Below are 22574 nucleotides of genomic sequence, written 5' to 3' on the forward strand. Positions count from 1 at the left end.
GCACTGGAACTGGAAGCAGATACAAATGTATCTCGAAAGCGGCATTGCAATGGAAGCGAGCATAAAATTATGAGAGAGGAGAGAGAAAAAAAAAAAAACAGTGCTGCCAAGTTTCAAAAAGAATTTAAAAATAAATTCATTAAGTTTAAATCTTACTGCTGATTTCGGAATGCATTAAAATATATGTATATATTAATTTATATATCTAGTTTTATTTTCTTTCTATTTTTTTAAATTATTTAAATCCTAAATCAGTCCGGGACAAGAAATTCCCTTTTTTGTGATTTTTTTTATGTATCTGGCATTCGCTATTTAGTAAAGACATACACCATTACGTTAGCTGAGCAAGGTTTCAATCCTCTTCAAATACTACACTTACAAAAATTTTAAATTATTGATTTAATAATAATTTTGTAACCCAAAAATGTATTTATAATTTATATTATATTAATATATCTGCAAGTTGTAAAAAGAGGGTATTACTTAATAGTAATTCTAATGAATGTAGAAAAAATTCTTAAAAATCGTAAAAAATAAATTATATTGGGATACTATTGGGAAGGACCAGTTCTGAACGACAATAAAATACAGCATTTTAAAAAAGTTATCCTGAAATTATTTTTGTTTATGCCTAATATTATTATTAACGATTTTTGTGGATAAAATATCACTCAATTTTAATTAATTACACTGGTTTTGAGTCAGTAATTAGACTCTACAAAATTGTTTTTGAGGTTCTGCTCCCGAGTTTTTATTTATTTTTATTAGTAAAATCGCTGAAATTTAAGCAACTGAAGCCGGGTTCAAAGTATTCCGAAGTCGGGAACAATTTCACTCAAAGAGCAAAATAAACAGTCGATCGCAGACACACAAATACTTGGGTTACCTGCCACAGCATAGATATAGAGATACTTTTGCATCTACAATCGACGTGAAAAAGGTAAACAAAAGTCAAGTCACGGTGCGGATGAGTGTATATTTGAGATAGATGCCTAGGTGTGAGTGCTGAGTGGTTGGTAACAGCGAGCGATCGAGGCATTTCAGCCAGTAACGAGTTGAATGTGGCTCAAAACGCGTCGCTAACCGCTGGCTAACAACGTTTAATGCTAAAGAAAAAAGTGAAATCATATAATATTGATGTAGAATATACAGAAATAAATCTGAAAATTAAGTCCCCGGATATCCCCTTTAGAAAAAGTGTGAAAATGTGGAGAAACTAACAGGAATACTATGAAGCATGCTGTAAAACTTGGCCAAGATAAACTCGTTTGCACCAATACACATGTGTTTATACGTATAAGGGCAACGCAAAATACTCAGACTCCAGAAGCCAGCAATTAAAAAAGAAGTTAGTCAGTTAGCGTCTGGGCCGCGTTGCTGGTGGATGAATCATACTTTGGATACCTTTAAAAATAACAAAACAAACGCCTTCCAAGCAGGAAAGAGTTGTAACAGTGATTCGATCAAACTTAAATAAATTAATCACACATTATAAAAAACCTCAAATGTCGGTCAGGAAATTAAGTGCCTTATCGCTCTCCATTGGTGGAGCTCCGTTGATCCCAAGTTTTTCCTTGGTAGCTGCTGCAAATGGAGAGAGTAAGGATTGTCATGGCTCGATCTGTCATCCGGTCAATGAATTTTGCTATGTTGCAACGGAGAGGTGCCATCCGTGCATCGCGGTCTGTAATAACGAAACCCACAACTACGACGCGTTTCTGTGCGCCAAGGAATGTTCAGGCAAGTAAAATCCGAAGATTCCCCAAAGATTAACTCACAATGCATAGGGTAATTTGGCTGGTTTTATGCGGGTTCAGGTTTTTCCAGCCGGATTCAATTGTATTTCAATTGCAGTGGCTTAAGCGAGTGATTAACTCATCGCCCATGAGCTGATAAAATAAGCAATGAGGCAATTCTAACGTTTTATATAATGTATTGATTAATATATATTATATATAATTGATTTATCTATAATAGTATTTAAATATTTTGTATATAAATATTTGTAAAATTATATTAGCAGTGGCAATTTTTATCTGACTACTTACACAGAGTTAAGGGTAGATTTATTGTCATGCTATAAATGTTAGTGGTGGAAGAAAACGTTCCGGTTCTCTTTGAATTATTTATTTAAAACGATACTATTAATGCTATTAAAATGTTTCCCTTGTGATGGTTAATAATTTCGATATCAACCCACAGCATACAAGACATTTGAGCCGTTGAAAGCGGAGATGCTGGACATCCAAAATACCCAGCAGTTGATCCTCCTGCTGCTAACTATCCTTCTCGTCCTGATTGCGCTTCGCTGCGCGTTCCAGTTCCTTCGGTGGCTGATAAGCAATCGGTGCTTCCAGAAGCTGTTGCGCCGCCTCCAATCGAAGGCATACCCGCATCCGGCAACTGCAAATGGAAAGGATCTCAATGCTACCACCATACAGAACCTGAATGCCATCAACCATCCTGGCAGCGACCTTGAGCGAGCGCAATCACAGATCTATAGTGTGGCAGGTAAGTGTAAGGATGTACCTGTCCGGGTTTTCACATTAATATGTTCACGTTAAAACTGCAATGATTTATTACAGGTGCCGCCGAGGGTTCCGTTGTGACTATGACAACGCCGGTGAGCACTCGCTATCCGGCGGAAAACAGCACCACGCCCACAACGGTTATGACGGAGATCGGATATGGATACGATAATCAGGCCATGGTCGTAACGCCAGTTTCTGAGAAACCCTCAGCAGCGACAGTTGCCGTCGCCTTCTAAGGCCATACAAGTACTTAAAAACTCTTACTTTTAAATCAGTCCAGCGAAAGCAAAATGTGCACCACATTGAAACTAGTGATATTTTCCTCTTAAGCAAAAAGTCTTCTTTTGATACGTTATTCATAAACATATTTGTAGGTAGTAGGAGTAATTTACAAACGGGATTAAATGTGTTTAATTATACATGGAACATGTTTAATAAACCAATGCGGCCTTAAAAACTTATATTCGATCTGTATGAAATTATTAATTAAGGAATTATACATATGATTTTGACTAATGGAATATTCAAGAATACGTTTTCACCTTATTTTACTATATTCCCTCAAAAAAACCATTATACATCACATGAACGAAGATTAATTATTATAACTGTTAAGAAACATATTCATTATGTTAAATTTATTAACATGCTACATTTCGTATGTGGAAAAGTTTTGTAACATTGTAACACCACACTCCCATCCGGCTTAAATAATATCGAATGCAAAACAAATCGACCTAAAAAATATTTAAATTTTGAAATAAAACAAGGAATTACGCTTAATGGTATTGTCATTTATTGTAAAATGTATTCCACGTTGGCAAACACAATTCTAAGGCTAAGTTAAGTTGGCTTTTTGAGTATAACTCTTGTTCTCGTCCTTAATGCTAATCGTTTGTATATGACACGTCAGATATGTATGTGTGTTTGTTTCCATACTATAATTATTGTTTTCTTGTATAAAATGCTTCACTTCTTCTACCAACGAATCTCATAAATCAGCCTTAAACGTAAGCTTATACTTAAATAAATAACATAGGACTAACTCCGATCGAATTGGACACACTTACATAGATCCCTTTATTGCAGAGCTTCCGGCTATACCTTAAACCCAATACTGATTCCGCCTAAGTAGTGGATTTGTGGGCGGGGCCGAGGGCGGAGAGCTGACCGATCCGGAAATACTTTGCGGCACAGAGGCATAGCCCGCAAAGTCATTCGCCATATCGCAGGACGAACTCCAGGCATCGTGCTCCAGGTGATAGGGATTATACCTCTGAGGCAGCATCATTTGCTGCGGATCGCACTGATCGTCCGTCTCCTCCTCGTCGGGATCGTAATCGGGATACTCATGTTTATACGATTCCACGGGTATTATCTTGCAATGGGGAATATTGCTGAAACCCGGTAACGGTGTTGAATTCCCTGTTGCCGGCACTGAGTCCGCCTCGGAACTTGCGTAATGGTGGCCATGATGATGGTGATGATGGTGCTGCGGACTCACAGAAGTCAAGTCTGGTGGACACGGTAGCGCCGGCGGCTGATCCTTGGATATGTCTGCCTTGTGCTTCCTCAGTTTCCTGATTTTTAATATCAACAGCACGATAAGCAGGCAGATCAGCAGGATAAATATGGCACATCCTATCGCTAAGTAGTTTATGGATAATCCTGCACTGCCCAAATGAACCGTTTCGGTTTCCTCAACACGACTTCTATACTCAATCGAGACGGTGGCCTGTGCCGGCTGAACTGTTTTAATGAGCAATTGATAATCGAAACTATCATTATCAGCTTCTGTTTCCTCGATAGATTTATAGGGCACAAAGTAGACCACGCCACTTCGAAGCTCTTTATAGGAGAACAAATTTGTGGATCTATCACTCTGGCCATCGGTTGTCAGTCCAGTGCTTCGAATTATCTTTCTGATTTGCCCAGTTGATGGCATCCTAGTGATCACAAACTTGGGGTTGAATTGGTTAAGCGTCAACGACAGAGGATTATCGTTGTCCAACGAGGTCGTAAGCTTTATTTTACCTCCAGAGGATTCAGCATCCTTCATTACAATGCCATTGATTTGTATTACAGGCTCCACCTCCATCACCACATCCACATGAGCAACGTAGTTTGTGCCCGGAACATAGGCACTGATTTGGAAGGAATCATTCGACCGATCCAGGGTCGTTTGCATGTAGCTTATCTGCGAAGTTTCCAGCTTCTGCTGCGTGAAACCCAAAGTTATTTGATGATTGTAAACCAGAATACCATATAGCGGCGAGTTTGTGACATTGTAAGCCAACCTATCCATATGCACATTTGTGGACACTCCGATATGATCCAATCTCATTAGAGTAGAAGTGGCTCCTTGCTGAACCTTTACTGGGGCTTGCACTGCTGACGGTTTCAGATTTATAGAATCTATTTTAATGGTAAATATTTCGTATGCAGGATTGGATTGCCCGTCAGATACGGTGAAGCAAAATGTCGTGGACTGTGGCATTCCGAAGTGCACGTAAATAATTCGATCGTTGTTAATATCCGCTTGGGTAAACTGATTGGAGAAGGACAATAGATCCTCAGGGTGTCCATCGTTTGTAATCTTTTTAAGTACGCCTAATGTGGGACCACTCATCACATCGTATATAATTTCCTCGGGAGGTGTATCCGCATCTTCGGTTAGTAAATCATTTCTGGTTATAGTGCGATTCTCACCCTCGACGACTGTCATTTGTGGCAGGTGGGTAATTAAACGGAAGGGTTGATCGTTAATGGGGTTGATAGAAACGGGAATTGTCAGATTGCACAGAAAAATGTTCCTGAAAATAAAAACATATCTTATTACAATAACTGTTTAATTAGGTTAAATTTATTGAAGACTCACCCTTGTGTCAGGTAAACCGACATGAGTATGGTATCCTCCAAAGTGTCCGAATGATCGTGTATGTAGTAGACCTTCTTGGTAAAGAAATCGCTTGGGTGGTATCTTTGCATGTGCTTGAAATCATGACCCAGACCAATACTGCCGTGTGTGGGTTTTTGGATGGCTTCTATGAACAACTCCGGATTATTTATGCCAGCTTTGGTCTTCAGATACTCCAGAATCTTTGAGAAATCCAACCTTATCGGCACCGAACCACCTTCGTCTACGTTGAGCTTATTAACTGGTAGAAATCTGAGTAAGCCTCCTGAGGAAACAGATATCTCAATGTTGAATTTCTGATTCAATAGACGATCGCTTCTTTCAGCAACCACATCGAAGTAAAATGAATCATTTGTTCTGAACTCCATGATTACAGCTGTGTGTTCGTAGAATATATAGCCATTATCCACATCGTTTTGGGTAAATTCACTGACTTCCTTCGTAAAACCGTTATCTATATACTCATTCACTATGCGACCCAGACTTGGAGGAACTGTAATGTTGTATCTGATCTCTCGCTCCTCATCGGAACACTTAAAGTGCAAGTAGTCTCGCAGAATTTGTTTCTTGGTTAGGGGAAAGACATGCAGATTTTCATTGTGGTCGGCCAGAATTTCAATTGGCTTAATTTCAATATTCAGCATTTGAGTGGTGGTGTTAAATAGGCCATCTGTTACCACAAAAGATAGTTCGTTTCTCCTCGAGTTTGAGTCGTGCATGAAATATATTTCTTCAAGGTTTATTTCAGCCTGGGTAAATTGTTCGATTTTTTGGTGAGGTGCGGAATTTCTGGCCAAGTAACCTCCGTATATGTGATGCACCACAAAAGTGAGATTCTCCGGTGGAGTGTCGTAGTCTTGAGCCACTGAAAAATCATCAAAACAAAATTGAACATTATAACTTGAGTTAGGTTAAACAATAATTTTCAGCTTACACAGGTCGGTATTTTTGATGACATAGCGTCCGCCGTTCCACACCTGCAGACCTGTATTGGTAACCATCATGGGCTCCTCATCGTTCACCTGGACCACAGAGAACTCCAGCTCAAACGGAACGCTTTCCTTGTTCCTGGCCATGGCCACCAAAGTAATGCTATCGGTGGCATTTTCGCTGCCATTGTGCACATACTGTATGCTACCCTGTTCGAGTTGCTTTTGAGTGAACCTCTTGACCTTTGAACTCCCAGCCAAAACGTGACCGGAACTCGGTGTAATGGTCACCATGTACTCCAGAATCTTTCCCCGATAGTATTCGGAATAAGGCTGTATATCCGTGGGGTTCAGTTGGACAGTCTTTCCCTCTACAACTGAAATAATATTTGAGTGCATATACAGCTTTTCTGGTATGATCACAATCTTTATCATCAGTTGCCTTAGCCACGTAATGCCATTGGTAACATCGAACACAAAGTAATCAGTGGATTGGTTAACTCCTGCTTGAATATAAAACATCTTTTCAGTGTTCACAGAAGACTGATCGAACACCTTGCAGTTGTATTCATCATCGAAAGACATGGACTGCATTTCCAAGTAACCATGCATGGGAGAAGATGTTACTAGAAAAGTAATGTCTCCGGGGGAAATATTAGGGTGAACCACCTACAGAAGGAAAGTTAGGTATTGAGATTATAGGTTTTCTGATATAAACTCTGATATCTACCTCTAAAACATCTCTGGATATTAGTACACTTGTGGATTCCTCCACGTAAAGCGTGTGGTTCTGTTTCACCTGCAGGGGTTCCCAATACGCAGAAGGATAAATCCGGAACATGACCTCTCCCTCAGCTGTAATGTTCTTGATATGTACCCGATATCTGTGGGTTTAGAATACATTTTATATAACATAACTTTAATAAATTCGGTATTTTTCTTACCTAACTTTATCCATTGAGGCGATTTCCGTATTCCAGTAGACCAATCTCTCCCGTTCAATATCCAAGTGGGTAAAATTACTCAGGGACGTATAATTTGTTGCCTTATAGATGGTGGTACCGTTTTCTCCCTCATTTGCCCTGCTCAAGTACATGAGTATGCCATACGATGGGGGCTTGATCACTTCGTAGTAGATTTCATCCAATTTCATATCCAAGTTTGTTTCTAAAATAAAGTCTTTGTTCTTGAGGACGACAAATTTACCCTCCTGAACTATGGATGCATTGGTTGCCATCATAGAGACGAAGGGATCTGAGGCACGGATCTCCAGCAAACCATTCACCTCATGCTCTCGATCGGTGACTATAAATGCCGCCGTTCCAGAATCGGCACCTGTATGCTGGAACATAATCCTCCTGTTTGCTATATCGTCCTGAGTGAAGCTGTCGATGTAGTGACCACTCTTGTAAAAAGCTCCATTGCTGCTATACACATGGATATAGTGGATATCTGTGTGATTGGTGTTGACATCAGCATCTAGATACTGAAGTACTGATGGATTAAGGGTCCTGATGCCGTTCCTGACCACATGGAATACGCGCTCAATGGCCGTGCGATAAGGCTCATTGTCGTTTACTAGTTTTATGTGTACTTCCATGTTGGCGACAAACTGAAGATCAGTTTCGTTTTCCGAGAGTATGAGCAACTCAAATGTGTCCCTCGTGGATTCGGTATCGTCGTGGCAGTAGTATATATCATTTCGGAACAGTTGTTCCAGAGTAAACATTTCCACTGGGGTGGTGAGACTCGTCTGTTCATTGTATTTGCATATAACACCATGCTCCGGGCTCGATGAAACCTGAAACTGCAGACTTTCGTAGATGTTAAAGCGTATCCCAAAGTGATTCTTGGTGATGAGAGCCCTTTCTCCCTCCTGCACCTGCAGAGCCTCGTGGTTTTGATGGCCCAGCTTGCTGATTAGCTCATCGGGGGGTCTGTAGCTAATCTCCAGAGCTCCCGTCACATCATCGCATTCTGCAACGGAAACCACAAACTCCAGATGATCACTGAAGCTGGAGTAGCTGGTGTGATGTGTTTGATATCGTATTCTGCGCTTCTCTATATCCTGTTGGGTGAAGGAGTCCAGCTTCTTGGCCGCCTTCCGCGAGCCCTCCACATAGATGCCCCCGTAGCGAGTTGGCTTCGTTATCTTGTAGATCACGCTGCGCGAAAAGCTCCCGATGGGCGTGGTCTCGTAGGAGAGTATATCGCTGGTCAGCAGAATCTCCCGGCTGCCATTGATCGATATCTGCGAGGGTCTGGTGCTCGTTATGCGCAGGCGCGTGAATGTGATGCGGAAGTCGAAAGTTTGCGTGGTCACAAAGCCGAACGAGGCAATAAACTGTGAAAGTGAAATCAATGCAAATTTATTGGCTACTCTGGACAGCAAAACAGTTGGACTGAGTTAACGAAACTAAAACAAATAAGGGGCAGTATTTTACGGGACTTAAGAGAAAAATCGAACTGCTTTTTAACAACCAAAAAACTATTCTCTGTACAAATTGGTTTAGAACCTTTTTTATGGAATGAAATGGCATATAAACTGGTCCTATTTTCAGAAACAAGTACTGGTTCAAAGAAGACTATTGTAAAACTGGACACTTCCAAAAAGACCCTGCTTAAACTAAGGGAACCGAAAACATATATCTCTCCCAAACATGCAACATAGTGTTGGCTTACTGCCCATTTACGGGCTAGCTCGTGTTTGCTTTTTTATCCCCCATACACACCTTGAATTCGTCTTGCCAGGGAAAATCGCTGCTGTGCAAATAGCGAATGTGGCCAAGGAGCAGCTGGCTATCGCTGAACCAGTCCACGTTCACCCAGGACCCATCAATCTGCCTCAGCCGCTGGAGAGCGCCATGCTGTGGGGCCTTTACGATATCGTACCGAATGTCGATGTGGTCATCTACAGCATTGGTGCCAATCGACAGATTAGCGGGACTGATTGGCAAAGAGCTCTTGTGGATCATTATGAGGCCCGTGTTATTGACTAATCGAAGCTCCAGCGGATGTACCGAAACTGGCAGATAAACAGTCTCACTCGTCTCGATGCCGTCGGATACTTGCAGTTGCAGTTCATAGCTAAAGGATTCCGCTGTGGTGGAGTTGTACAGATACGATACTTTTCCCACATTCACTTCGGCCTGGGAGAAGGCTGATGTGGTCGCACCTCCGACCATAAAACAACCAAAGGTCTCCTGCGGACTCTGTGTCGGCAATATGGTGTAGATCAGATTTCCAGGCTCGCTGTCCGGATCGTCAATGTTGAATAAATCCACGTCTAGTACCCTTTCAATTCCCTCGATCACTCGCAGGATTTTATGCGAATGCAGTCTTAATTGCGGTGGATCGTTTATGGGTGTTATATTGGCGTGTAAAAGAAACCTATGTTTGCCCAATATATTCTCCGGTATCTTGTGCACATCGCCGAAGATCTGCATATCCAATGTGGCATGATCATTGAAGTTCTCTTGTCCACTGTGCACATACTTCAATTTATCTGTGGCCAAATCAACTAGGTTAAATGTGCGGCAGGGCACAAATATGGCTTTCTCAGCTGAGTACTGCAAGAGTTGTCCATATTTCGGCTGATGTACCACATGGAAAATAATGGATTGCTCGTTCAGACTTGGATAGCGTCGTAGATCGAGTATAATGTCTATGAAATGGGGCGATAGAAAGGCAGTTCCACCTTCTAAAAGCTGCATGGGTGAAACATAGAGGAGCTCCAGCTCTGGACTCGTTTCGGTGAAGATCTGTGGGAGGAACGTAAATTGCAATGAACAAATTTAAGGAAAAAAAGCTACTTCAATTACTAAATTAAAGAGATTATTACTAAGATTTTAGGAGCTACTAGGATATCTCTTAACCTAACATAGCTACATGTTTGGTGTGTCTTTAAATTAAATAAATGTGTCTCTAACTTGTTAGTTTTAGGCATATTTTGTAGATACCTTAAAGGGTCCCTGAAAATCGGCCTTGATGCAGTAGGACTGATCGCAGTAGCAGATGAAGCCGTCCACTCCGTGCTGACTGCAGATTCCGCTCTTCAGGCAGGGATTGAACTCCACGCACGGATACTTCCACAGGCAGTTGAGGGCCAGGCTGCGCGAGATGGCCATCTCGGCGAAGCCCAGTGGAAGATCGTTGACCCGGATGTCGCGCATGCAGCCCTTGAAACTGATCTCGTTTATCCGCAGACCCTTGCTGATGAGCCGGCGGCGCATCTCCTCCTGGACGCCGCCAAAGAAGACGCTCTTCTCGAGATTTATGCTCGCCTTGGTCTCATTAGCGTGAGTTCCCCGATAGCCGCTCGTGTCATCGTCGAGGATTAGCTCCGCAATGGCGGCGTTGTAGCGCAACAAGACTCGATGCCATTTGCCATCGGATATGTGCTCATTTGTTATGAACTGCACCAGACTGCCGGCCTTGTTGAAGGTCACCTTTAGATGCTGATCCTCTATTTCGAGTAGTATGAAATCAAAGCCGCCGTTGAAGAAAATAACGCCTGCACTAGCCATTGTGCGGAATTGCAAGGAAAGACTGTGAAAAAGAGAATTATTAAATAGGCAAGGCAGCAGATTGGTTTCCCTGGAACCCACGTTTCTCCCATAGCGTGCGATTCTTTCATCATCAGTGAGTACGAATCGTTCCTCATGAAACTAATGCTGTCCTGGATGGACCCATCGAATTCAGTGCTGCAGGTCCAGGATACTCCAGTACTGGTGGTGTGGCTCGTGCGGTCCTTGGCGCGCTTGATGATGTTGATGTTGTTGTAGAAGACCTGTTCAGTTATTTTCGATAAGTTCAAAATATATCATTTTATTGCCTTATGCCACAGAACATCTCACTATTGTCATAATGAAAGTAATTAATTACTCAGAAACTTCTTTTTATATACTCACATCCGATATGCAGCCCCGAAAACCAATAACACCATCCAAGAACTCGGCCGTAAAGTCCCCCACGCCGCCCAGAAATGTTCCAAAGTGGATATTGAGGGCGGCGAGATCGCCTGGAAGCTGTTTGCGCATTATGTAGCCGTCCACCTGCAAGGTGATATTATTCTCGAACCGCTGCACCGCCACGTCGTGCCATTCCAGATCGTTGAGTTTTTGCTTTTTGGGCGATCGCAACTGTAACCGGACCGGAATCGCTGTAATTGCGCTCATATGTAAGGGGACCCGATCGATGGCTCACCTGCACCACATCCCGTTCGATTTTATAGGTGAAACTGATCAGACCGCTCTCCAGGCGCAGCAGGCAGTAGTCGGTCCGTCCGGCGGCCAGGAAGAGGAAGGCGTTCTCCTGCCTGGTGCGAAACTTGACGCGGATGTTCGTTGACATCTTGGTCTCCTGCAGCGGCATCGATACGTAGCCATCGCCGAAGAGGGAAACTGTGGGTGGATAGAGTAGACATGGGCATGGGTATGGGTAAATTGAAATAGCAAATTGGCGGAGGTAATGGGGCACGTGTGGGATTAGGGTTTGCAGCTTTATAACGTGTCGAGCTAGTCCAAAATGAGTTTATAAATTTTCAAAATATTTATTTAATTATTTAAAAAGTTTACATACATTAGTCTAAAATATTGAGGGCTAAAATCAGCGCCTATTTCAATCAACAGAAGTTAGAAAGATGTTCAGACAATTAAAAAATGTCTTAGTTTTACATTCCTACACTTATCTAAATAAATAAAATGATGGCGTTCTTATGAATTCTGTCTGGAGTGTTTTAGATAGGTATCTCTTATTTCTTAAAATTATACCCAGCTGACAGATATAGACTAAGTTCAGCTGATGGAAATAGATACACTGACCAGTGCTCATAATGTTGCAAGAGCTGCCGCCAATTTGATTGGCAACCGCGTTCCATTGCAATCCGTATACAAATTTGTCCAGATCGGTGGATCGTTTTAGATCAGGCCATCAGCTGTCGGACTGTCAGTCAATGTCTGTCGAGGTCACTCAGTCAGTCAGTCATTTATCAGGCTATCTATTGAGAGCCATCTTTTGTATCTTGATTTGCGTAATTAGTTGTGGGCTTGAGTCGAACGTGTTTTTCTGAGGAACATTCGTATCTCAAAAAAAAGCACAGAGCTTCGAACGTTGTGTGAATAATTTTCCATCTTTTGTTTGACTTTCGAGTCAATCCCACCCCGTAAAAATTGCATGATTAATGATTTTCTACATTCTGCCGTACGTTTGTGCAATAAATTATTTTGGAAACACACATTAGTCAAAACATGGAATTCAACTTTGCGCGGGACGAGATAAATATTTTAAGAATTTCTCTCACCACCCTGCGGAAAGAGGAAAATGTTTGCTGGCCATTTGTTTATGTGTTTGTTTTCGCTGCTGCTAAGACGACATATTGACCTAACCCACATAGAAATCGTAGGATAAACATGAAACAGTTGCATACGAATGGCAGACAAGCAGCAGACTGTTGGATAAACAGGCAAAAAGCAAAATGGGCAACAAATGGTCAACTATTGATGCATTTTGACGCCAATTAGCAGCAATCAGGCGTCAAAAGCGGCGAAAAACATAGGAAAAAGAAAAACACTTTCCCATCTGCGGGCCCAGGCAGTTGACCCACATTAATGCGTTCGGCTGCCGCTGTAAATGCTACTTTTTCATCTTCAGATGATGCGCGTGCCTGAACCCGAAACAAAGGCGATCCGAGATGCGGAGGCGTTATCGTTGGCCGAACAATAACACGGAGTATGGACATGGAATACGTCACCGCACATTTGAATACTCTTTACAAAACCCACTGTTGCGATAATACATTGTGGGCTTAAAAGCTTTCGAAGCTTAAACATCTTCCTTTAGAAGAAAAGAATAAACCATTTAACCAGCAAAGAAACCTGAAAGTTTATTCGCTTCGTTTCTGTATCTCGAATAAAATGGTACTTATTTGAAATGAGACAAAATTAGTGAATGTAAGTACTAAAAATACATTTATGGAAACACATTTGTTAGCCCTCTGTATGACAGACATAGACCAATCTTAAAGATCTAAATGCTTGTCAAAAATTACCTTTTTGCTTGCCAATCTCGTGCGCAATAATCACCCTTTGTGAGGGCAAACACATGCCATTCAGGAAGTTGGATGCTTAACAATAAATGCAATTTGCATCAACAAAATGTGGTGCAGTCGGAGTGGAGCAGACCCAACATCAGCATCAACATCAGCATCAGCGTCAGAAGTCATTCCAAATGTCGGGCGGCAACAAATGAGACATCATCAGGAAAAGTCCGTCCGAAAATGGGGAAAACATCAGAGGCGAGCACACGACGCAAGACTTATGGCCACAGATGCCGGGCACCTCTCCACCCACTAGGGAAAACTATAAGGAAAACCCCGACATCAAATGCAACTCCCCTATCAAATGCTAAATTTATGTTTATCTTTTATGCAGCACGGAGGTGGAGCTGGCTAGGTAGCCAGCGAATATTTATGTTATGGCCAATGTTTATTTTATTTGAGTTATATGTCGCTCGGTGTCCCCAGAGCTCTGGAGCTATTCGAGTTTTCATAGGTTTTATGATCATGTTGCTTGGCTTGTCTTTTTTGGTTTTTAATTAATGCTCCTTTGGTGGCCCGCCGAAGTCGCTGTTCATTAAAACTTTATCTGACATTGGCAATTTATAAATTATTTTTTCCTTTTCGTAGCTTTCATTTCACTAATAATGTCAAAGTTTATTAGTGGAGCTCGTGATTTGTGTGCTTATTACGTGATCTTCAGTGAATTTTTGTTGGCTGCGTGCAGTTTATATTTATGGTGCTGCGAGTTCTGCTTATGGACGTTAATAGGCAAATTGATGGTCGCACAAGAGCTATGCTTTATTGGCTAACAGTTTTAGGTGACCAGAGTAGTAAAACAGTTAACAAAAGTTGATCGTATTAAGATTTGTATTGAATAGAGTGCACACTAAAGATATTCATTTTGCTAAAACTTGTATGCTAGATATTTTTTACATATTGAAGCCATTTAAGTTTCGTTCTTCGAATTATTCATTCCAAAGAATTCCCAAAGGTCTCCTTTAATTTCTTCGCTGGCCATAATCATTGCAGTAATTCCTGTGATCTTCCAAGCAGTCATTAAAATAGTTTCCTCGCCCATTAACAATCGCATTCACATTCTGAAATCCCTCGGATGGCTTAAGAGATCAATCTAAATCAAATAAAAACCGCACTAGAGAACCCCTTTGAGTCGGCATTTCCCTGCCGCTTCTCTCGTTTTATAATCTTTAGTGGGCGAACATGTGTCGCTATTGCTAGCGTCTTCAGCATAATTAGACTCTGGGGTCGCATAAAATTCAATTATACAATTATCTGCGAAGGGTAGACTTCAACTATCGACAATTGAGCTGCGCATCGGCAAGTCATAAAGACACATATTCTCATGACTCAGGGGGATCTAAAAGGAGAGCACACACTGTCGCCAAATTAAATTGTTGTATTTTATATGCAGGCAACCGCTTTTTACTGCGCCTGCAGTTAACATTGGGCATGTGTTGATATTTATATTGCAAATGCAAATGAATAATCAAGAGGCGACACACAGCTTGGCAGATGGCGCGAATCGGATACAGATACAAATACGGATACAAAAGTGTAGATACATTTGTATCCACACACGTCTATGTTAAATTTGGCACAACGCTTTGCTCGTGTAAATGATTTAAATTTCACGTATAAAAACAAATATATATTTAAATGCATATCTAAATATATATCTAAAGACCAAATTATCTTAACAAAGTTGATAAGCAGATATATTTCAAGATAAAATTAGAGGTTAGTTAATCATAGGAATATAAAACGTATGTATTTATAACACATTTAAAACAGTATATTTGTGCTATTTCTTTGGAAATGGAAATTTATTTTGGTGTACAAAATCAAAAACACAGACTAAAAAAAAGAGAGGAAAACAATTTGCGCTTGCCGCGGATGATTCACGTTTGGCTTCATAGTCCCCAAGTGACGTCACATGCCAACTAAAAATATCATTAAAAACACATTTGCGCCAAGACCAAAATATATATCGTACATGTGTCTCACTGACTGTGCAGATAGAACGAAAATTAAGAGCGCGTCTGACTTTGGATAGCTGTTGCGGTGCACCGCACAGATACTTTAAGTTTTTCAGTTTCAGATACTCTGAGTTTCCCCAGGCCCAGCAACAACAAAAGACAGCAGAGAAGCAGAAACGACGACGACGACAACGAGAAAAGTGCGCCCCAAGTCAAATGTCAAGCGTGAAAAATGCGTTAAGTGCACTGCTGCGGCGCATTGTAGTTAAGTAGTTGGATTTTATGGGCCGGCCAGGGTTGCCACGGAGCATTGCGAATGCCAAACTGCTGGGATAGCTATACATAAATATATCTGGGATAGATAGCAACAGGAAGGAAGCCTGGGGCCTGTGCCGGCAGCGACCAGTTGGTCAAATTAGTCAGAGAAATGGATTGACATAAATCTTTCAAAGTTCAACAGGTCACTGTGAAATACTCGTGGGAATACCTATACCTACGTAGCAAATTGTTTTGCTTTAAGTGTAGGACAACTTAAAAGCATACAATCTTCGAACTCCAAAGAAGACTGAACATTTCATTAAAACCTTTAAAAAAATGAATATATACAGAGTTGTATTTAACAGTACCTTTTCTATGAGAGTACATCCAAACATAAAATATAATATATTTTTTAATATTTTAAAGCTGTGTAAAAACATTTTGATAGGAATTCCGTGCAGCTGGCCCACTGTATCTGTGCTGTAGCGCACGCGAGTAACACCAAAATGTATGTGGCACTGCACCATTTGCAACTCTTTATTTTGACTTTTATTTATGTCGGCTTCGATGGCAGCCAAAGTAAATGCAATTTGGCTTCAGCTGCTTCTGCCTCTCTGGACCGCTTTTTTATTTTTTTTACTGGCCAATTCGTGGCTGGCCATATTTGTAATGAGCATAAATCGTGCGTTGATCATTTGCCATGATAAATCTCATGTTTATGCGCGGTATTAAGTTCTGGGGCGCGTATCTCTGGCTACCTGACTGTCGAAACCTTTAATTAACTGTACGTTCTGTGTCGCAGCTTCTTGTTAGTTGCTTCTTACTAAAAAGTTGATTTTTTTCAAACTCACCTTTCATGGCTGCGACAGTTTGCAATTGCAATATGGCCAGCCATGCCAGCCATAGCCATCCGAATCTCAATCCACGGAGGCGCGACATTCCGTTGCAGCTGCTTTGAAGTTATAAACGCGAGAAGATGGTGTGTGGCTGCTGGAAAGGATGATCGGATGGGATCGGATCGGATCGGTTTGGAGGATGGGGGACTGGGACTCGAAGATCCGGAACCCCAAGTACCAAAGTACCACTCGCGCTCCGTTCGTTTTCGTCTTTGTTTTTCGTCTTTAATAATTTTGCGTGTTAATTGATTTTTCATGGGGCCACGCATCCGTCGTCGTCTTCGTAGTCTGGGGGCCTCATAAAAATAGCATCATCGGGGGCAGCGAGACATCGGAACATCGAGGTTTCCTCTCTAACAGCGGCACAGCATCACGTCCTGGCCCGCTGGCCACATAGACAGATGCTGCATGTCATTTCGTTGACAGAAGTCATACAGGAAGGGGAATCACCTCGACTGTTGCCGACTGACTGACTGACTGCCTGGCTGGCTGCCGAACTGGATTCCTTTGAAGCGGCTGCTCCTCTTAGCTTCCTCGCCGTTTTAGACGCGCACTTTGGCAGCCAACTTTCGCCCGATTACGTTTCAATTTCGTTCGAGTTTTATCATAAACACATTGGACACTGACGACTGATGCGCCTACTCGTTTATTGGTTATTTTTCTTGGCAACTGCACTTCACTGTAATTGAAAATAGATTTATGGGCATTACGACTCTGCTTTCGTTTTTATTTAAATTTTCACTGGTATGTATATTGCACGTTTTATGCATTTTTAATTGGTCAGTTGGGTAAAAGCCATCTACTAGTACTGAATATTATGTATTTATTATTATATATAATGAAAAATGGTTATTACTACTCCATTGGAACTTCAAAATAATTTTTTTGGAAATTTATTTAATAAATGTACATTATATTGAGTAATTTAATTACATTTAGATATATTCACCGCAGCTCTAATGATTTCATTCGCTGGCTCGGTCATGTTTATTTTCATTGATTTTATGCTCAATTTGATTTTATATTCTTTATATACAGCTTCCACTTGAGTCATGCATTTGCTATTTTAATTGCCATAGATTTTAAGCCAAACAAATCTCAAATAAATTCAAGCACCCGGGACCCCGATGCTTTGGGGTTACATATGAAGATACATACGTACGTATGTATGTACATATGTATACCATTGATTAGCGTATCTACAGATACTTTATGGAGACTTAATTGAGTTGCTGCCGCAGAAGGCTGAGACACGAGTATGCTCCTCCACTTCAGTGGAAATTGCTGCACAGTTGAGTAAAATTTATTGTATTTTTTCGGTGGTGATAGAGCGGGGGATCACCCATAAAAAGTGGCCCTAAGTGGCCGGGCAGCTTAAGCTCTTTCCCAGCAATACGAGCGATTTGGTCCTATATAAAGAGGAATTTCTAGTTCAAAGTTTTGCAACAGCAGTCAAAGTTCATGGGCCTTCTTTCGGTAGCAGAGAAACGTTCATAGGCCAAAAATAGGAATCTTTCAAGCTTGGAATGCAAATCGAGAGGGACTCGTAATTTCGGAGGGAGAAGTCCCCTGAGGAAGAGGAAACTTCGGGCGACGCCAAAACGTCAACAACTGTGACTGGAAAATGAATTATTTACGCCGGGGGTATCTAAAAATACTGCGCCAGACTCTCTTATGTTTATGCATTTATTTTCCGAGGCAAAATGCAGCACGAAACTGCGGCAGGTTCGACATCATGAGGTCAATTGCACAGATACAGCCTCCAGGAAAATCAGTCGTGGTGTCTTGCATTCTCGTTAAGTTCGCTCTGCTAATTCTGCTTGTTAATTTTTATATGCACCGCCTAAGTTCTTGTCGTTTCGAATACTTTTATAGCCCGTCGCAGCAGTCAAAATACAATTTGAAACGCTATGCCGCTGCAGACGACACCGAAACCAAAAAAAAAATAAAGTGACAATCGCCAGGGTGCATTTTATGACAGACGCGTGTTCCCTCTTTCCCCCAAAACTTTTTCTCCCCATTAACATAAAAATTAATAAATGTATCTACCGGATAGTCGAGGTCTGCCAGCTGCGGCTACATGCGCTTTGGGAAAGTTCTTTCATACTAGTTTATATTTTTTATGGTAATTAAAAATTGGTGGCACACAAAATTTTGTGAAAACAAAAGGCCAACAAAATACCGCTCTACAGAATCGAAAATTGATTTGATAAGCCATGAAAACGGCGTTTTCATTTGGAAAATTGGTAGGCGTCGCTACCCACGCCGATTTATACGCTTTCCTAACTCAAGAAAGGCCTCCAAGGTGTGCAGAGTTTTCCAACTCCATCTCAGTTGCAGTCGATGATTTAGTCACACTCTTTTCGGGCACTCTGATTTATGATCGCCGAGTACTGCGATTGATGAATGGAGTTGTGCTCTGGTGCGAGTTCAGCACCATATGTCACAAATATGAATTTTATTGGTGCATATATCCACGGGCGGAGTCTCATGGGTACAGTTTGCGTTTTGGATAAGTTTTAGCAAGTTAAAAAATATAAATTTATATAATAACTTTATATTCATATTCCATTAATATTAATTTTTTAAATCAATTGTTTTATTATTCATCTTATTTTGATATCAACTCTTGGATGTAATTTTCAAGATTTTTAATTTATATTAAGTTGTTATTTAATTAGGACAACGTTTCTGTTTTTCGCGTTGGTTTTTCGGCGTATTATTTTTATTTTTCACATTTTGATTCATTCATTTTCTCGACTTTCTGTCCGCGATTTCAGCACCTCATTTTTCACACTCAGCTTGCCTTATAATTAAATGATTTATATTTAATTTTTCCTAGCTGCTTGTGCACACATCATTCGTTTACTTCCGTTGAGATCACTGACTTTGTTTCACTTGGCCCTTTGGCAATTTTCACAGAATCCTCAGAATGAGCGGTATTCACGGTCAATTTGCAAAGTTCTGTATCTTTTCGTATTTTAAGATTTATCTACCAAACGCACAACAACAAACGCTTTCATTCACAATTGGTTTTTAGCCGGAATTCTTGACAGAAGAGTGCCGACCGTTAGCATGGGGAGGAAAGCCAGAAACTTAAAAATAAATTAAATTTCTATTTCTTACACATCCACTGGCCCACTCACGTTTGGAAAAACTCTAAAGGGGCGCGCGGTCAGAGTTTTCCGCGTTTTCCGATTGCCGCCACCCGCGCCAACAACCAACCGAATTTCCCACTTTCCGATAAGCAAACGAACCGAACACGCCAACGATTTCTCACAGACTGAGCCGAGAGGAAAGAAAATTCCGCACGCAGTAGTGCGCTCGCTCGAAGTGCCCAATGAGACCCGGGCCAGACCCCATGGTTCCCGTTCCCTGAAAGGCCTCCGATGCCTCCGATACCTCCGATGTCGATTTGCTGCCACCACTCCATGGCGCACCCGCGAGTGACTTTTGTGCGCTCTGCGAACGCGCGAACGCAAACGCGAACGCGGGCCCAATATGTATCTCTATCTAGATAGCAGTGATGAGCTGCCCGCTCGCAGGCAAGGGATGCGAAAGGGATACGTGTGGGAATCAGAACCAACTGGCTGGTCGGGATAAATACTTAACAATGAGGACTTTTTAAGTACTCGCTTTAAGGTGGTTTTCTTAAAGGAGCGACAAATATATTTGTAGTTTTTAGCCAAAGACACCATCAAAAGTTTAAGTATTACATTTATGAAGAGCTGTTTTGATGTTGTGACTTAGGGGAAATATAAAAATATATAAAAAAACCAGTCTCAGTGTGAGAAGAGCTTTGAATAAAAGAGGTATCAACTTAAATGTAATAGTTAATAAAATGTTGCAAAGGACTCACATTTTAAAAAATTTCATTCTTCATTTGGTTCTCTGTGTCATGTATTCTTGGTACTACAAGTGAATCATAGCGGACAATGTGAACACTCTTCAGAGCTTTTGGCATCATTAATTCTATAATATATGATTCTTCGAAAAGCCATTCACCCCTCTACCAAATTTGAAAGACGCTTTGCTCATCACTGATACACCACTGATGACACTCTGTTGTTCGGCTGCTCATTTTCATTGCTGGGTGCTTTCCGCGTTTTCCCCCTTTTCATTTTCATTTTCCTGTGGAGCACGCGAAAATACGCGGATTGAGCAATTGCGAGCGCCAAGAGGCTGAGGACTTGAAATTTTTCAATTTGTTTAGCGGTGCTTGGACGCTGCTCTCTGATGATCTTCATCTTCATTGTGGATAGCAGGGGTCTGATACATGGAAAAAAAATCCAGAAATATAATTTTAATTATTAAAGAAAGTTCAAGAAAATGTTAAATCGTAATAGTTTTACTACACATCCATGGATACCATAAAGTTATAATATGAAGTGTTGTAAGACCATAACACCAATTTCCAGACTCCTTTTGGATTTTGGACAGATTTTTTTTTCTGTGCACCCACACATGTGGCTTCAATTTGGCTGGGCAATCGCCTTTGCCTTTGACTCTGCCACATGTTGTTTGCCTTTCTCTGGATGTCTCTGGATGCCGAGTGATAAAAATCTCAACCATTTTTCATCAGCCTATTAAGTTACATAAGTCACACGGTCCCTGCTTGCTTATATGCCCACCGTCTGTCCTGTTGTGTAAATATCCTTTTGGCGTGCCAATGAACCCTTTGACACCAGGAACTAGCAAGCGGCGACCCGCACCCAGCGATCATTCGACCTCCCTGACGGCCCTCAAAAATTCCTACTGACAGCAGATGCCACATAAATCAGGCGCTGCCAATGAAGAATTCGCCGTGGTCAGCTCATTAATAAATGAAGTGCTTAAAATCACACAAAATCACCTAGGGGAACTCCTAAGCCAGCTATAGCACCGAAAAAAAAGAATTGCTTTTAAAAAACATTATTGATTTTATGCTAAAGACTAAATTGAAACCTTTTGTTGGAAACATAAAAATTCTAAAACAAAAAAAGGAACATACTAGTCTAGAATTCAAAAAGGGAAATTATGAAAGTATAATGCATTTTATGTATGAGTAGTAGTAGTGACTCCTCCTGTGCGTTCTACGCGCTGATCTTGGGATAATTTACACCGGCTGATTTTTGGAATATATAGATTTTTTCCAGTGAGCCTTTGACTACACGCCCTCTTTTAAGGCTGAGCAAAGCAACTGCAGCGCAGAAGGAAACCCTTAGGGGCTGTTCCTGATAACGGCGACAGCAACGACTCCATATCACGCACAATTTGTGTTCGGGAAAAGTGTTGCGGAGGAGTGCCTTCAAGAGCGTGTACGTGGATCTAGGTTAGGCCACACAGCTGTGGCATATGTAAAAATAAACACATAAAACTGCACTTTTACTAATTGCTCCAGGGAAGCAAACAGCACCACCGTCGAAAACGGAACGAGAAATGCTGAAAATGCCTTGGGTGCAATCCCAAAAAAACATTCAAAACAAAATCGACGATAAAGTCCCAGTGAGATAGATAGATGTTTTTTGAAAGTATTATGTTTGTGGCAGGAAAACTTCAATGTTCACGTGCTGTTTGCATTCAGTTGTCAAGTGGTACAGCCATATTTCAGGCTATTTGCATAGACTATCATAATCATATGCTAACATTTGTGTTAGATAGAAAGTTCTACCCCCAAAAAGGGGCGTTTAGTTCGATGGAATATTTGGTGATGGGATCATATACGTACAGAAATTAGGATATATTAATGAAAAATTCCTTAAGGCTTAAAACGTTTTTAAAGAAAACTGATAAATTGGCTGATATTTTTGAATCCACTTGAAAAGTAATACTACATTACTTCACACAGTGTGTGGAGACGGCAAATGAACCTTGAAGGATTTCCAATCGTGGAGCACTGGAAGTAACCACTGGAAGTGCTATCTTGGCAGGAAGTGGTAAGTACACCTAGCACAAGTAGATTCTAAGGGCTCTGTGCATCCTTTTACGCCTCAACAGTTTTTATAGTTGTTTG

The 22574-nt window shown here is 41.1% G+C and overlaps 2 protein-coding genes and 1 long non-coding RNA gene across 4 annotated transcripts; 1 reads left to right on the forward strand and 2 right to left on the reverse strand.

The window, feature by feature from the left end:
- Positions 1 to 1044: 1044 nt before the first annotated feature.
- Positions 1045 to 3592, forward strand: LOC6529581 (protein grindelwald). The gene is made up of 3 exons (XM_002090539.4): positions 1045 to 1740; positions 2203 to 2511; positions 2586 to 3592. Exons 1-3 carry the CDS (start codon positions 1506 to 1508, stop codon positions 2765 to 2767), a joined length of 726 nt encoding a protein of 241 aa, XP_002090575.2. The 5' UTR covers positions 1045 to 1505; the 3' UTR covers positions 2768 to 3592.
- On the reverse strand, positions 3305 to 19875 carry LOC6529582 (chondroitin sulfate proteoglycan 4). Of its 2 annotated transcripts, none has more exons than XM_002090540.3 (12): positions 19729 to 19875; positions 16538 to 17261; positions 11583 to 11779; positions 11288 to 11518; positions 10985 to 11166; positions 10337 to 10925; positions 9110 to 10138; positions 7322 to 8721; positions 7108 to 7261; positions 6383 to 7046; positions 5410 to 6313; positions 3305 to 5344 (listed from the first exon to the last, which is right to left on the reverse strand). In XM_002090540.3, the coding sequence occupies exons 2-12, from the start codon at positions 16623 to 16625 to the stop codon at positions 3637 to 3639; spliced, it is 7146 nt and encodes a 2381-aa protein (XP_002090576.2). In that variant the 5' UTR covers positions 16626 to 17261; positions 19729 to 19875; the 3' UTR covers positions 3305 to 3636. The 2 variants fall into 2 exon arrangements, with proteins under 2 accessions (XP_002090576.2, XP_015052095.1); XM_015196609.3 differs by having other exon boundaries at positions 19709 to 19867.
- Positions 15195 to 16512, reverse strand: LOC120320999. Its single transcript, XR_005560542.1, has 2 exons — positions 15446 to 16512; positions 15195 to 15392 (listed from the first exon to the last, which is right to left on the reverse strand). It is a non-coding gene; the product is annotated as an uncharacterized LOC120320999 (long non-coding RNA).
- Positions 19876 to 22574: the final 2699 nt, after the last annotated feature.

Source organism: Drosophila yakuba, chromosome 2R, assembly GCF_016746365.2.
Source record: "Drosophila yakuba strain Tai18E2 chromosome 2R, Prin_Dyak_Tai18E2_2.1, whole genome shotgun sequence".
Lineage (NCBI taxonomy): Eukaryota > Metazoa > Arthropoda > Insecta > Diptera > Drosophilidae > Drosophila > Drosophila yakuba.